The sequence below is a fragment of the Eptatretus burgeri genome, chromosome 12 (assembly GCF_056783735.1).
Source record: "Eptatretus burgeri isolate ZD-2024b chromosome 12, Ebu_testis_v1, whole genome shotgun sequence".
In the NCBI taxonomy this organism is placed as follows: domain Eukaryota; kingdom Metazoa; phylum Chordata; class Myxini; order Myxiniformes; family Myxinidae; genus Eptatretus; species Eptatretus burgeri.
Genome location: NC_140972.1, coordinates 71,407,967 through 71,425,706, shown reverse-complemented (window position 1 = coordinate 71,425,706; position 17,740 = coordinate 71,407,967). Strand labels below are relative to the sequence as shown.

Sequence of the window (17,740 nt, the reverse complement as noted above, 5' to 3'; positions counted from 1 at the left end):
CTCTTTTTCCCCATCTTTGGAATAAACTCCCGCACTCTTTTCAATCCCATTATTCCCTCCAGGCCTTCAAAAACAGCTGTTCACCACCCCCTATCACCCCCCATCCAAATCCTCGATCTTTTCTACCCCCGTTAATCCACCCCAAATCCACCTCCTTCAAATTCCCTGCTTTCCTTCCTGAAAGTCCCTGTAATGTCCATCTTGTGTTCCCCATGTTCCCTGCCCCATCCCTCTCCCTTCTACAGATCTCCTAATGTCTCTGTTCCCCACTGTTTTGTCCTTCCCACTCACACCCCTCTTGTCTCATGCCCCCCTTGCTGTGCGTTGTGCGTTAGCTCTTATATGAGCCTCGACAATGTAACCAAAAAAGAAGTAGATATTCCACCGTGTGTGTGTGTGTGTGTGTGTGTGTGTGTGTGTGTGTGTGTGTGTGTGTGTGTGTGTGTGTGTGTGTGTGTGTGTGTGCGCGCGCGCGTGTGTGTGTGTGTGTGTGTGTGTGTGTGTGTGTGTGCGCGCGCGCGTGCATGTGCGCGCGCCCATCTGTCTGTCTGCTCATGGGTCTGCTCTTTCTATAATGTGATTGTGGTTGCTGCAGAAATGGTTACGAAGCAGCGAATTTCGTGGGTGGTTTGTCTTTACCCTTCTTTGAATTACTCAGGCAGGAATTTTAATTTGGTTAAGATATCTGTACATATTGTCCTACTGTTATTGTAAGTTGCACAGTGATCTATCACCAGCTAATGCTAGCATATCAGACACCAGCTTAACCTCCCTCCAGAAGATGGCATGCTCATTGGTTCAACCTCCTGTCTGCGAAGTTATGAGGTTGGAGTTGAGTCGAGAATCGAACACAGATACGACAGCTCAAAGACCAGTGTGCTCCCTCTGAGCGATCTCCTCCAATCTTTCTTATACCTGATTTGTGTGTCCCTGCATGTATTTTATCACTGCCCCTTTTGTCGGTAACATGATAGTTGATGCCAATTCTACGTTGTCCTGAAGGTTATAACAGTGAACCCAAATGTGTGGACTTTTCACATTGACCACACCTGGTAGAGCAAGTAAATTTCCTCCTCGCTAATGGGCATTATTGAGCCAGCACACCGATAGCGACCTTGTAATTCTCTTGAAGCCTGCTCAGTTTACAGAAGCTTTGAATTCAAATTCTTCTTTTTTTTCTGCCTCCAACTAGATTTGAACCCACAAAAGCTTGTCCTCCGTTGGATTGAGATTTTAGTGCATACCTGAAAGTTTCACAACAGTATTTACTTTTCACTGCCATTTTTTCCAATTATTATTTAAATATATATATATATATATATATATATATATATATATATATATATATATATATATATATATATATATATATATATATATATATATATAATGTTTTAAAATCGCTCTAATTTTGTGAGTTAGTAATGGATATGGAATTATATATATATATATATATATATATATATATATATATATATATATATATATATATATATATGTACTGTATATTGAACCTTCCACTATTTTGTACCCTAGAAGACAGTCCTTTTTGGCTCCCGCTCTACGGACGCCTGTGCTGTCGTCTTGTGGCTCAGCCATCTTGTTTGACCCGCACAAACCACAGCGGTTTCCTCAAGGTCAAGGTACCTCTCCCACCAAGACGTGTTGAATGACCTTAATTTGCCCTTCTTTCTCTAACTTTTCCATTTCACATGCAGCTGCTTCCGTGCCTTTACCGCCTGCGACTGACAGTTGGAAAATAACTGGGTACATCCCATTGGAAAAATTAGAAAAGGAATGTTTGTTGTTTTCATTCCTCTGTTAAGATGTATACATTGTCATGTTAATTATTGTGCATATTCACAAATTGAAGCTGTTTTTGTTTGATTACTATCCATGCTTTGCAGTGTCATTATGTTTTGCTAAAAGCAGTCTTTTTGTGCTTCCTCTTTGCTATTATTGTTGATGACTATTTCGGTTTGAGGTTCCCTGTGTTTGGGTCGTACACGTGACAGGTGACATGTGCTGAGCCTGTCACTCCTTTTGTACTTACCAACCAAATTGCTCTGCTGCTGAATTTATATATTTCTAGGTAAACTGTTAAATATCCCATGATCCTGTGGGGATTCAGCTATTTTTTTCATCAGCATGCACCATTGCACACCCATCCATGCCAATCGCACTCTCAGATGAAATTACACACAAAACAATTGCACACTGTTTGGCCCGTGTTGTCTTGTGTCGTATCCTCGTGAATGAAATGGCATTAAACATTATTTCCCTTTCACATACGGGTCAGGGCTGAGGTTTGGATAGTACAATTATGCCTGATTACAAAATGAAACTGCAAAATCTCAAAAGTATTGCAGGCCCATACCTCCTGACCATGTCACAATGTTCATGGCAAATTATTTCCCTGGCTAAGAAGCAATCCTGTACAGGTCAATATTCTGTCATATGGAGCTAAAATTTCCAATGAGCAGCCAAGGGACAATTTAACCCACACTTTTTTGGACAATGCAACAAGGCTTCACCCGCTCCACAATCATACCCCCACCCCCGCTCCCCCTCAATATGCTCAATCCCAGGCCCCCTTCCCTCCACTCCATTCACTCCTCTCTCTCTCCCCTTCCTCCCAAACATCTTTCCCTCCTACACTCCCCTACCTTTCACTTTCATATTTAAAAATAACCTTGGACAGGCAGAATGTTTGTCTTAATAAAAGCATGTCAACACTGCATTTGTTTTTGTCCTTCACCAATTGAAGATTCTTCTTCAAAATAGTCAAAATATGGACGTTCGACATTCTGATGGACATTGTTACTTTTATTCAGGATTGAGCAACTTATCTGTAATTCCCATGTGTGCATTTGACTCGTGATGCGATGACCCCAGCTTCAAATCCTACTTACTATGTAGCTTTCTTAAATGTCCATCTCCTTCATTTAATGTATGTACAAGCTTTTCCATGGATCTCAGAGAATGTACAAACAAGGAGTGTGTTACCATTTTTGTTGATTGTCCACTCTCTGTTAGTAGGCGCCTGTTGAAGGCTGATGGAAGAGGCTGTGGTTGACCCCTTGCATGAAGTGGTTGATTTCACAGGGAACTTCCTCTTGCAAATGTCCCAAGGCTGATGATCACCCTCCATCGTGCCTGGAATCGTATTCCATTTATGGGCTTTGAGCTTGTTCATGAATTGCAACTGTCAACCTAAACAATGTGCGGTGACATTTTTCATGGGATGATTTACGAAGTTGTTTCCTCGTTTTGATAAATGTTTTTCAGAAATTGCTTTCATCTTTCAACATTTTGAGGAACTGGATTTTCCAGTTTGCATAAATTTCGTTTAAGAATATCTGTCAGTTATCTTACGACTTCATATGACGATCTAACACACACGCACACACACACACGCACACACGCGCACACACACACACACACACACACACACACACACACACACACACACACACACACACTGGGAGGAGAGAGAGAGAGAGAGAGAGAGAGAGAGAGAGAGAGGGAGAGAGAGAGAGAGAGAGAGAGAGAGAGAGAGAGAGAGAGAGAGAGAGAGAGAGATAGAGATAGAGATAGAGATAGAGATAGAGATAGAGATAGAGATAGAGATAGAGATAGAGATAGAGATAGAGATAGAGATAGAGATAGAGATAGAGATAGAGATAGAGATAGAGATAGAGATAGAGATAGAGATAGAGATAGAGAGATAGATAGATAGATAGATATATAATCTTGATTTTGCAGTGTTTGCTATTTGGTTTGTTCAATATCAATAATAATTAATTTCAAACCAAATAATTTGATTTTGCGTGATGTTTGGCATATTAAATTTGATAAGCGCATTCAAACTCGTGTTCTTTAAGGTCACAAAATTATACCAAATGGAAGTTATGAAAAACAATTGGAAGGACATAAACATTAGTGGTGAATCATTCAAATAAATACATTTCGAAATGTTTTCAGTGTAAACTATAACGGCACTCGGTCGAGCATATACCTCCGCCAGGCTGAACAGTTTACGTTTTGTATCCCACTGATGGGCTGGATCTGCATGGATCCGGACCATTCGTCCTTGTCACACACCAAAATCGAATCAGCTTGTTCTTGTCACCAACACAACTCACCCACTATGTTTTGTCATCATCCATCCACAACTCTTTGAAATATCATACTATATATCGTTTTTGGCCCCATCTCTCAACAGTGAAGAAACTCTTTCACAAATGTTTAATTCTCGCATCCGGATCCATATTGGGATCTTCACCAAAATCAAATCAATCCGTCATTGTCACTCACCCAACCTGTCCACCAAGTTTCTTCCAAATCCATCCATAACTTTTTGAGATATCCTGCTCACAGACAAACAGGGGTGAAAACACACCCTCCGTTCACCTTCGGTTGCAGAGGTAATGTCAGTTTGTTTCAGTGGAAAGCACAATGAACGTGCTGGGTAATGTAAGCGTATTGTGCAAAGTAAGCTTTGCGTGATTAACTCGTAATGTAAGATAGTATATGTGCCGTTAATTAAGGAATGTCAAATGAGGATTGTGGATATTTGATCTATATTCAACCATTTAGCAAGAAATTTAAACATGTATACCTAAAACAGTAAGTAGAAGGTTTGAATTGAGGGGTTGCATTGCCAAGTTGACTGACTGTCCAGACACAGCTGAGGTTGTGGATATACTGATGTAAACCCAGGGGCATAGTTGTGAACCCACTGTTTTGAGAGCTTCTAGGCTGAAAGGGTTGAAACCTCTATGAAGAACTGAGCCCACCTGTTGATCTGGAAAATCTACCAATTGCTGACAAGTTAAGAAGGCTGTTGTAACATCAGATAAACAACTCGTTTCAGGTTTGTAATTTGAGATAAAGTTAAGTATCTGATCTCGAGTTAATAACATTTAAAACATCCTTCAATTGTAAATATTACGATTATGAACGGCCGTTACTGCTCAGTGAATGATTAGATGTGTGTGCTGAGTGTGTCGTGTGCCTTCCCCTCATAGTCTGGGTTTTTATGCCTCCGCTGACGAAGTCGCTGGCGAAGTATGCTTTGTTTGTCCGTCCATCTGTTTGTACGTATGTCCGTCCATGCTAATTTTCTCTGTTTTCTCTGAAACTGCTAATCCGATTGACACACAATTTTCACGTCGGTGCGATGACTCATGTGGAATGTTTCAATGATAACTACGATGTCATAGGTCATGTGGTGTGGCAGCCATGTTGGAAAAAAGGAAAAACTTTGGACCTCCGTATCTCCATCACCGCTCCATGGAAAATAGTTAAATTTGGCAAATTGGAAATAGTCCCAATGGGAAATAAGTGCAACTTCTTCATGATGTCATAGGTGGCTTCGTTATGCGGTCATAATTTCATACGTTGAACGCTTTATCCGATCAGTATGAAACTTTGAGGGTCATCTGGGGCTAAATTGCATGGAGGAGAAAAATTGATGACATCATCGGTAATTTGGTTTGGCAGCTTTTTAAAAAAACATTTTTAAACATAAAAACCTTCAAAAATCTCAAACAGCTCAATAGATCAACCGCGAAACTTTACAGGTACACTACATGGCCAAAAGTTTGTGGACACCTGCTCATCCAACATCTCATTCCATAATCATGGACATTAATATGAAGTTGATCCCCTCTTTGCTACTATAACAGCCTCCACTTTTCTGGGAACGCTTTCCACTATATGTTGGAACATTGCTGCAGGGATTTGCTTCCATTCAGCCACAAGAGCATTGGTGAGGTCAGGCACTGATGTTGGGCGATTAGGTCTGGCAAGCAAGTCGGCGTTCCAATTAATCCCAAAGGAGTTTGATGGGGTTGAGGTCAGGGCTCTGTGCAGGCCAGTCAAGTTATTCCACACCAATCTCAACAAACCATTTCTGTATGGACCTTGCTTTGTGCATGGGGGCATTGTCATACTGAAACAGGAAAGGGCCTTCCCCAAACTGTTGACACAATGTTGGAAGCACAGAATCGTCTGGAATATCATTGTTTACTGTATCGTTAAGACTTCCCATCACGTTAACTCAGGGGCCTAGCCCGAACCATGAAAAACAGCCCCAGACCGTTATTCTTCCTCCAACAAACTTTACAGTTGGCACTACGCATTCGGGCAGGTAACGCTCTCCTGGCATCCGCCAACCCCAGATTCGTCCATCAGACTGCCACATGGTGAAGTGTGATTCATCACTCCAGAGTCCAATGGCGGTGAGCTTTACACCCCTCCAGCCGATGCTTGGCATTGCACATGGTGATCTTCGGCTTGTGTGTGGCTACTCAGCCATGGAAACCCATTTCATGAAACTCTTGACGAACAGTGCTTGTGCCGACATTGCTTCCAGAGTCAGTTTGGAACTCGGTGGTGAGTGTTGCAACAGACAAGAGATTATTTTTCTGCGCTATGCGCTTTAGCACTCAACTGTCCCGTTCTGTGAGCTTGTGCGGCCAATCACTTCGTGGCCGAGCCATTGTTGCTCCGAGACGTTTCCACTTCACAAAAATAGCACTTACAGTTGACCGGGGCAGCTCTAGCAGGGCAGAAATTTAATGAACTAGCTTGTTGGAAAGGTGGCATCCCATGACGGCACCACATTGAAAATCAATGAGCTCTTCAGTTCGGCCCATTCTCCTGCCAATGTTTGTCGATGGAGATTGCATGGCTGTGTGCTTGATTTTATACACCTGTCAGCAATGGGTGTGGCTGAAATAGCCGAATACACAAATTAGAAGGGGGGACCGCATACTTTTGGCCACATAGTGTATGATCGCCTTTCCATGAGGAACAAAAACTTCTTCACCTATGGCATCATAGGTCGCATGGTTTGGCAGCTATGAATTTTTGAAGAATAAAACTTCAAAAATCTTCTTCTCCAGAATGGCTTGACAGATCGAGAGGAAACTTCACTCACATGTTCCACAAGCATTGGCAATAACAGGGTGTTCACAAACTATTAATAGGTCATATGGCCTGGCAGCCATATTGGATTCAACAAAAGTCTTTAAAAAAAAATTATATCTCATGAACCGCTTCATCAATCGACATGAAACTTCACAGTTATGATCTAGTCATCTTGGGAAATATACGGTTTAAATATCAACCTGATCGGACGTATGCAGGGCCAGATTTACCATGTGGGGGGCTGTCGGCACAATGATTGTGGGGGGCCCCCCAAATTTGGAGATTAATCAACAACTTAAATTATAACTGCATTTTCATCAACAACTGAACTTATATCTATAGATTTGGCACATCCTGATCAGGAATGATTTGGCATATATGTTCATAAATTACAATAAAATCTGACAATATGACAAGATGGACGGATTGTTATTGATATGGCTGGTGACTTATCTCTGAGCTAATTCGAAAATCAAATCACAAAAATGCTGGTGCTGCAAGAGTAAGAGATAGAGATGGACTAATATAAGAAAATAACAAACAACGCACTGTCATTAATCAGACTACGAACTTCGACTAAAAATCTTCTAACTTCTAAAAACCATCTGGGCAAGAGAAATCCGAAATGGTGATTAATATCCGACTTCCAGCGACCGCAAATATACGGCAGTGTCATCCACATCAATGAACATACACACGGTGCCTTAATCAATGGACAAGCTTCCTGCGTGACTTCGCGGCAGCGAACTCGGATATGATACTGTTCTGTGGACCGTAGAAGAAACGTCTTGAAAAAGCCAAAGCTTGAAAAGGACCCTCACAATGACGGACAATTTTGAAAAGATATCCTTACAAAGAGTTTACAATCTTCATTCACCGACAATATAACTTTAGAAACACATTTTCAAGGGATTTTCAAAATGTCATCGAAATTGTGGGGGGGCCCTAAATGTGGGGGGCCCCAGGGCCATGGCCCCACCTGGCCACCCCTAAATCCGGTAGTGGACGCATGGTCTGGCAGCCAGAATTATTAAATATTTTGAATATGGGTTTATGGATTTAATCAAACCTTGTGCAAGTACATATGTATAATGATTTTATATTGTAGGCAGACGCATATCTGGTGCTGTGGCAACAATGAAGAGTGCCCTTCAAGTTTCACTATATTATGAATACTTACCTTTGTTACAATCAAAATGAAGTCGGAAAGTACATTACCAATAGATTAGTTAGGGTACCAAGCCAACAAGGCTGGGTAACCGATTGTTTTTCTTCTGTTTATTTATTCTTTTTCTTATTCTGCCGGCAATTTTCGTTTTTTTGGGGCTTTTAAATTCATTTTCTCGGCAATCGTTCGTCCGATCGACACAAAATTTTCATTGCAGTATGTATCTTTTTTCGTATAATATTTAATTGATAGTGATGACGTCGTAGGTCATGTGGTACAGGCACCATCTTTGAAAAACCGAAAAACTTTTGACCTCTATCTCTGAAACCGCACAATGGGAAAAAATTGAAACTTGGCACATGACAAGAACTCCCCATGGAGAAGAATGGTGATTTTTCATGATATCATTGGTGAAGTGGTATCCCGGTGAAAATTCAACACGAGCCCTGCGTCGAGAAAATTTGAAATTTTTTGAGCGTCATCTGCGCAACAACTCACGGAGGAAAAAAAAAAACATATTATGATGTCATAGGTCACATGGTTCAGCAGCCATATTGTTTTGAAATTTCTTTTTTTAATCTTCTTCTCCAGAACAGCTGGACAGATTGAGGCGAAACTTTTATTCACATGTTCCCCAAGACATGCTTGTACAAGTTTGTTAATTTCTAATTGATAAGTCACATGGTTTGGTAGCCATGTTGAATTTCCCATAAAAAAAACTTTCAATAATCTTCTCCAGAATGGCTGGTCAGATCAAGGGGAAACTTCACACATATTCTCTAAGACTAGGGAATATAAGTTTGTTCATGAATAATTGCTTTGGTTTGGCAGCCATATTGGATTGAAGAAAAATATTAAATAATGTTTTCTCTGGAACCACTTATCCTATCGAAGCGAAACTTTGCACCTATCATCTAACGCCATTGCTGCATATAGAGTAAAAAATTATAAAATCACAAGTCACGTGGTTTGATGGCCATCCTGGAGCAAAAAATACACCTTATCCAATTCCCACGAAACTTAACAAGCATGATCCCTAACACCATTAGAGGCAGAATATAAATTTTTGATGTCATAGATCACATAGTTCATCAGCCATATTGGATTGAAAATTAAAAATAAAATTGATCTTCTTCTCTGAAATGGCTGAACAGATTGCAGTATACCTTTTCAGGTATGATTGCCTATCCATGATGAACCAAAAGTTCCCCACTCTTTTTGACAGTCACATGGTTTGGCAGCCATATTGGATTAAAGGAAAAATATTAAATAATGTTTACTCTGAAAAAATTGCATCAATCAATGTGAGTCTTCACAGTTTTGATCGAGCAGACATGGGGAATGGTTGTCTTAAATATCCATCTGATCGGCCACATGGTTTGACAGCCATATTCGATTGAAGTAAAATATTTAATAATGTTTTCTCTGGAACCGCTTCATCAGTCGATGTCATGCTTCACAGTTATGATCCAGTAGACATGGGGAATGGATGTCTTAAATTTCAACCTGATCAACCACAAGGTCTGGCAGCCAGATTAATTTAATTATTTGAATCTGAGACCTTTTAGAATTTTTGTTTTTTTGCATAAGGCTCACTTGGCTGTGCCTCCATGCATTTGAGGGTACAGGAGTAGCAATTCAATTGATACTGATGATGGCCCCAGGAACAATGGTCAACTGTGTACATAATAAAGAGATGGAACGTGGCCTGTTCCTCAGTCCATAACTCGTGAATCCCGCGTCATAGAGAAACGTGTGGGGCCTCATTAGACTCAAAGGAATCCCGCTTTACCCTGCAACCTATGGTGTCAACATTTATTACTTTGTGTTCAGGTTATTTAAACACCAATTCAATTGGTACCGATTATATATTCAGGAAAAAGGGCTAGCTGCTTTGGTAATAAATAGATTGAATGTGGTGCGTGACTTGGTCCATAACTCATCAATCCTGCATAGTAGAGAGATGTGTGGGGGGGGGGGGGCTTTGTTTTACTCAGGGGAGATCCTGTTTACCCTGTGGACCCATGGTGTTAGGGTTAGGGTTCAGGTGTTAATAAATAGATTGAATGTGGTGTGTGACTTGGTCCATAACTCATCAATCCTGCATAGTAGAGAGACGTGTGGGGGGCTTTGTATTACTCAGGGGAGTTCCTGTTTACCCTGTGGACCCAAGGTGTTAGGGTTAGTAACTTACTTCGAGTTCAGGTAAGGTAAACGCCAATTCAATTGATGCCGACGATATCCCCAGGAAAAAGGGATAACTGCATACGTAATAATAGATTGAACATGTCATGTTATTCAGTCCATAACTCGTCAATTCTGTGCTGTATCAAAGCCGGATGTCTTTGTACCCAGTCATCACTGCCAGCAGTTTCAAGTGGCAGTTCTAGTTATTATTATCATTATTATTATTATGAGTATCATTATTATTATTATTATATCCTTCATAGGCAAAGAAACACTCAACTAACATGAAAGAAAAGTAGTTTAGCATCTGCTTCGTAACTTCAGTGTGAAAAATGTCAATGTGAACTTTGCTGCTGAAATCAATTCACTGTTTGCTCTTCATGCCATCCCATGCCTGTGCCAACCTCATGTGCCAAACTTCCATTGTTAGCCATCTGTATTTATTTGGGGTCAAATCCAACATATATTTCCCATTTTCTTTCCATGCTTAAAAGAGACTTGTGTGCAAAATAAATTAAACCATCAAACTTTCAATCTGCAATAAGCCACCTTCAATAATTATTTGAGTCACTGCTGATGTCATCATTTTCCATATTTGAGTCCAGTGGAATAGTTTGGGGTTTTTTTTACAATGGGACAAATTATTGACTTGCATTCAATTTTGTGTGGATTTTAAGAACATTGTTGTGTGACCGACGTCATGTTGATCAACATGAATTCCAACTCTTCACTTTCTCTCCAATTTTCAAGTATTTTTTTTCTTCTCCTTCTCCTTCTCCTTCTCCTTCTCCTTCTCCTTCTCCTTCTTCTTCTTCTTCTTCTTCTTCTTCTTCTTCTTCTTCTTCTTCTTCTTCTTCTTCTTCTTCTTCTTCTTCTTCTTCTTCTTCTTCTTCTTCTTCTTCTTCTTCTTCTTCTTCTTCTCATTCTCCTCCTACTCCTTCTTCTCCTCCTACTCCTTCTCCTCCTTCTTTTTCCCCTTCTCCTTCTCCTCCTCCTCCTCCTACTCCTCCTTCTCCACCTCCTCCTCCACATTGAACCACAATTCTTTCTGCTCTTCTCTTACTTTTTGGCTATCCTCCTCTTTTTTATACGTGGTCAAGGCAAGTGGAAGAGCCTTGACCATGCTCATGGAACACAGAACAAACTAGAAGGGCACTCAGTTGAGCGCATATTTCCATTCCATAATTCTTGATCCATGAGAACATATCTGGCCCAATATATTTTTGAAATATTGTGCTATATATGTCGTTTTTGAGCCCCATCTCTCAATGGTGAAGAATCACTTAAAAATTGTAGTAGTCGGATCCGAATCTGGATCTTCACCCAAATCGATTCAATTCGTCGTGGTCATACATCCAACCTGTACACCAAGTTTCATCCGAATCTGTGCACAACATTTTGAGATATCGTGCTTTATATTAGTTTAGCATTATCTCTCAATGGTGAAGAATCACTTAAGAAATTATATTAGTCGGATCCAGATCCGGATCTTCACAAAAATCGAATAAGTTCGTTCGTCCGTGTCACCCACCGAACCTGTCCACAAAATTTAATCTGGATTCGTCCACAACTTTTTGAGATATTCTGTACACAAACAGACAGAAAGGGGTGAAAACATAACCTCCTTCACCTTCGGTGGCAGAGGTAATCAGGACACAACATAACAAAGGGAAAGGTAGGAGAAATGGAAAACACCAAAAGCAGGGTGGAGGGAGAAAGTAGACAGAGACAGACAAAACAAGGGATGCAGGTAACTGCGAGGGATAAGAGAGAACACAAATGGGGGGGGGGGACAATATGGATACATAAGCCAAATATTTGGGAGGGGTGGGAGTGGTGGGGGTGGTTTAACGGATGTAGAAAAGATCATGATTTTGGATGGGGGATGGTTTGAGATGGTTGTGAACAGCTGTCTTGAAAACCTGGAGGGTGGAATGCGATTGAAGAGAGTATGGAAGGTGGTTCTATATTCGGGAAATCATTGTACCAGCAGTCGGCATCTGGCTTTGGAGGCTAATTTTGAAATGTGGCTTTCCAAAGAGAGATCACAGCTGAGACTAAGACCCAAGAGTTTAAGTGACTGAACCTCTTCAAGAGGGTTGTTGAGAAAGTAGATGGGAGGGCTTTTGTGGTACAGACGTTTCTCGGTGAGAGAGAGAGTGTGACATTTCTCAGGATTGAAAGAGAGATTCCAAGTGTTTAACAGTTTGTGATTTTGTCAAAGTCTGAGGAGAGGGAAGAGACTGCTTCTTGTCTGTCAAAGGGATTACGGATGTCACTGCAGAGATTGGAGTCATCAGCAAAGAGATAAAGAAGATTTTCCAGAAAGACATTGAGCTCAATGATGAAGATTAGGAAAAATATTGGGCCTAGAAAACTGCCTTGTGGTACTCCAACCTTGACTGGGAGAGGAGAAGACAGGGTTCCATTAGAGCCACATGCTGGCTATGAGAGTGGAGGAAGTCTGTAATCCAAGAGTGTAGTTGGCCTTGGATTCCATAGGCAGACAGTTTGGAGAGCAAGTTTGGATGCCAGACTGTATAAAAAGCTCGGTATATGTCCAGAGAGACGGTTGTGATCCCATGTCTGATATTGAGGACCTCCATGATTGTTGTGAGAGTAGAAGCAGCATGTTCAAGGTAGTGACCAGGTCTGAATCCAAATTGATGATCTGAGATGAGGCTTTTTGAGTAAAGTAATGATTTTATGTCAACTGTGATGATGGATTCCATGACCTTGCTGATGATTGGAAGTAAGCTGATTGGTCTGCAGTTAAGGGAATCTGTTTTTGCACATTTTTGCTGTGATATTGGCTGATGTCCAAGCAGATGGAAGAGGACCTATGGTAAATGGCAGGGTGAAACGGGCAGAGAGGGGAGGGAAGTGCAAGAGCAGCAGATCAGGTTTTTGGGATATGTGAGCTGATGTCATCCGGTCCAGTTGCAGGGTCAGAGTCGAGGGTTCCCAGAAACTTTTCCACCTTTCCAGGTGCAAAAGACACATATTACAGGAGCAGTTTGGTGTGACTGCGAATGGTGGGGACAAAGAGAGGAGTTGGGGACACAAGATTTTGAAGCAAACACAGAATTGAGACATTCGGCCTACTCACGAGCGGAGTCGGCTGTGGTGCCATTTGAAGTGATGGAAGGGATGGAAGGGGAGCATCCACCAGAGGCTGACTTGACAAGGTGCCACCAGGTTTTAGAGGGAGACAAGTTTGAAAGCTCATTCTTGAGATTGGATAGATGTTGTTTTCTGGTTCTCCTGAGAGTAAACACACACCTATTACGGGCTTTGTGAAATGACCTGAGGTTGCCTTCAGTTTGAGTTGCCTTCCAGGAGGAGAATGCAAGTTGTTTTGAAGTAACTGCCTCACCACAGAAATCATTGCACCAAGAGTGGGAGGATGGCTAAGAAAACTGGAGATGGGATGAATCTGTGCATACGACAGAGAAGGCTTCAGTGGAAGAATTACAAGGCTGATTTAATATTATTGGGTGTAGATATTGGAGACCAGTCCCGAAAAGAGATAGCTGCTTGAAGTCCCTGCCATTCTTCTTGAGTCAACTGCCAGACTCGCCGGTGCAGAGGCTGTTCTCCGAGAATAGTCAGAGAGATGTTGACCTTCACTAGCACATGATCAGATAATCCAATTGGGGCAGAGGACAAGCAAGATAATTGGTGGGGAGGTTGGTCATCACCAAATATAAGAGGGAAGATTTGGATTTGGGAGAAATCTGGGTGGGGAAAGTTCACAGATTGAGTCAGTCCCATGGAGTCACAGAAGTCCTTTGCAGAAGTGACATGGCTGGTGAAAGAAGTACCGACACCCAGCCAATTTGCATGGTGACAATTGAAGTCACCACATATGAGGAAGAGAGAGTTGGGATGAATGATTAAAAGTTGGTCCATGTTGTCTGAGGGAGAGAGAGATGTAGATGGAGGCATCACTGTTTGGAGGACGGTACAACACACAGACAAACATGAAGTGGGTGCGGAAGGGAAGTCATAGCCAGAGGCACTCCTTTGGTTTGAGAGGTGTAGGAGTAGTACATGGAGAGTAAGAAATCGAGTTTTTGATGTAAGGCACGACTCCGCCACCAGAACAGGGGTTCAAGTCGATCAAACCAAAGGAGACGATAGCCAAGGAGATGCACTAAGAAGTCAGGAATGTCCTGTGGGAGGAAGGATTCAGTTAAGCAGATGATGTCTGGATTATCAGCACAGCCTGGATTGAGAGATGTCAGGTTGTAATGGAGGCCGAGTATGTTTGAGGTCCACATGGTTAGGGACAGGGGGAGAGTTGCTGCTGATAGGACATAGGGATGTGGAAAGGAGCAAGGAGAGGGTTTGGGGAGGGGCTGAAGCTAGTAGGGGCAGGGGTGAAGCTGGGAGGGGGAGGAGTGGGGGGGTGGGGGAGTTCAGATAGGGTAAGATGAGGTTGAAGTTGAGAGGGAGCCAGATGAGGGGGGGAGCAGAATGGGGATGGTAATGACATGGAGGGGTTTGATACCATGAATGGACCTGAAGGGGAAATGTTTGTCATGTGTGCACAGCCTTTACAAAATTGATGTCTCAGGATTCCCCGACTGGATAACCTACGACAGGCTTCATAGGTGAGATGGTGGTGAGAATGCTTTTGGTTGAAAGCACAGAGGAAAATTTGGCTGCAAGTGAAAGAGTCGGCTGGGTGAACTAATCATAAAGGAGTGAGGAGGTTTTGGGAAATGAGTCTTGTCAAAGAAAATAACAAGCAGTCACAGACTGGTACTTATGAAATCGTCAACTTGACCTCTGACCTTGTCTAATAAAAGCTGTCTCTGGAGAAGGTAGCGACGCAAACCAGAAGTTTCTACGATGATTCTGCACCAAATCATCAAAAATCGAATGTTTGACCTCACTGTGACCTTGACCTTTGACCGATTTTGACCAAAATCTAATCAGCGCTAGCCATCACCCTCCTGAATCACGTGGTGTAATTTGACATTAGTAGCTTCTTCCGTTCTCGAGTTATCGTGCCTACAAACAAACACACAAACAAGCAGTCATAGACTGGTACTTACGAAATCGTCAACTTGACCTCTGACCTTGTCTAATAAAAGCTGTCTCTGGAGAAGGTAGCGACGCAAACCAGAAGTTTCTACGATGATTCTGCACCAAACCATCAAAAATCGAATGTTTGACCTCACTGTGACCTTGACCTTTGACCGATTTTGACCAAAATCTAATCAGCGCTAGCCATCACCCTCCTGAATCACGTGGTGTAATTTGACATTAGTAGCTTCTTCCGTTCTCGAGTTATCGTGCCTACAAACAAACACACAAACAAGCAGTCATAGACTGGTACTTACGAAATCGTCAACTTGACCTCTGACCTTGTCTAATAAAAGCTGTCTCTGGAGAAGGTAGCGACACCAGAAGTTTCTACGATGATTCTGTACCAAACCATCAAAAATCGAATGTTTTGGATGTTTGACCTCACTGTGACCTTGACCTTTGACCAATTTTGACCAAAATCTAATCAGCACTAGCCATGACCTTCCTGAATCACGGGGTGTAATTTGACATTGCTAGCTTCTTCCGTTCTTGAGTTATCGCACCACAAACAAACAAACAAACAAACAAACAAACAAACAGAAACGGAAGTCATCAATATACTTCCGAAATCTTTAGATTTCGTAAGTAACAAACACACAAACAGAGGACGGAAGTCATCAATATACTTATGAAATATTTAGATTTCGTAAGTAAAAAAAGGAAGGGATTTTGATGAAGAATAATGAATGGGTTGTTCATGATGGAGTATTAAGCAGAGTAGGCAATTTAAGAAACATTTTGTAAGCGTTAAAAAAAATTTTTGTTTAATGTTGTAAAGAGGTCTTAAGGAAGAGAAACATCCTTTATCTGCTTTACACTTACCTTTGTCTCATTGCAACTTACATCACAATCACTGATTACTTCTGCAGAGATTTTTGCTTGTTTGTTATACAGGTTGTTCCAAAAAGATCCGGACAACTTTGATTGTTCATATATTTCGAATCACAAATCATACAATGATACCCTTTGGTTTTTATGATAGAGAAACTCATATAGTTTTGGAGACACTATCAATACACTTTAAAGTGAGCTCCGTTTGGCATGCGCAGGACATGAGGCGGTACATGAGTTCTTGCCTTGTTCGGCTCAGCATGTTTGCGTCCACTAGTGCGCATGCAGCTGTGTTCCGAGAACGAAGATCCTGCAGGTTGGCCATCTTGGTGTTGTAGACATCTTCGACAAACCACCACAGAAAAAAAATCAAAGGAGGTTATATCTGGTGAGCGTGGGGGCCAGGTGGTTGGTCCATCTCGGCTAATCCAGCAACCTGGAAAATCTTCATTCAGGACGGCTCGACCAACGAAGGCCCAATGAGGGGGAGCGCCATCCAATTGAAAATGATATTGGGTTGCAGGTCTTCATGCTGTAGGAAGGCGAATCCTTCCAACATGTTCATGTAAATTGTTGAGGTCACTGTATCCTCTGCAAAGAAAAACAGACCCACCAATCAGTCATGGAGAAGGCCACTCCACACATTGACCTTTAGACTGTCATGTATGTGTTTAAGGAGCACGCGGGGGTTTTTTAGAGTTGCAGATCCTCACATTGTGCCAGTTGATCTTTCCCAACACATGAAAGCAAGCTTTGTCTGTGAACATGTCCTTTTTCAGGTAATCTTCGTCTTCCTCTCTGCGACTTCGCATTTCCAAGGCAAATGCCTTGTGTTTGGGTCCGTCATTTGGTTTGAGTTCCTGCAGAATCTGCACCTTATACGCATAAGGCTTCAGTCTTTTATACAAAATCCTGTGTACAGTGGTGGTTGGTAGTCCCAATTCTCTGGATGTGTGTCTAATTGATTTTCTGGGCTTCTGTTGAAACGATTCACGCACTCGTTCAACGTCTGCTGCACTTGTGCTTGGTCGACCGGTACTTTTCTGTTTCTGACAACTTCCAGTCTCCTTAAACCTTTTGCACCACTCTCTGATGCAAGTCTGCGATGGCAGATTCCTTCCATGCCTTGTAAGGAAATTACGCTGAACTTGCATGTCGGATCTCGTCTCGATGAACCATTCGACGCACTAAGCTTTCTCCTGTGGAGGCACCATTTTCTTTTACATTTATCCATCAGAACGGAAAATAAAGAAAACTTTGAGTTTCTGAATCATATAAACCAAAGGGTATTGTATCATTTGTGGTGCTAAATATAGTAACAACCAAAGTTGTCCAGGTCTTTTTGGAACATGCTGTGTAGATGATCCTAAAAAAAAAGAGTACAGATGCTTGTACTTGCTCAATAGTGTGTTGGGATTAAATCAAGAATCTTCATCTCGGAAATCAACTAGGATTGCAATGTGTGTATGTGTGTGAGCCACAAATGATGTCTCAATGTGGTCTCCCAAAGTTGTACAATTA

General features: G+C 41.7%; 1 protein-coding gene across 14 annotated transcripts in view; it reads left to right on the top strand.

The window, feature by feature from the left end:
• LOC147015894 (rhotekin-like) overlaps positions 1 to 17,740 on the top strand; it is a 195,535-nt gene that overhangs the window by 143,485 nt on the left and 34,310 nt on the right. For 12 of the 14 annotated variants that reach the window (XM_085848460.1, XM_085848459.1, XM_085848465.1 and 9 more), the window contains one exon: positions 1,537 to 1,643. In XM_085848460.1, the coding sequence (XP_085704586.1) occupies positions 1,537 to 1,643 (107 nt within the window). The remainder of the gene's footprint in view (positions 1 to 1,536; positions 1,644 to 17,740) is intronic. The other 2 variants (XM_085848472.1, XM_085848462.1) reach the window with 1 other exon arrangement.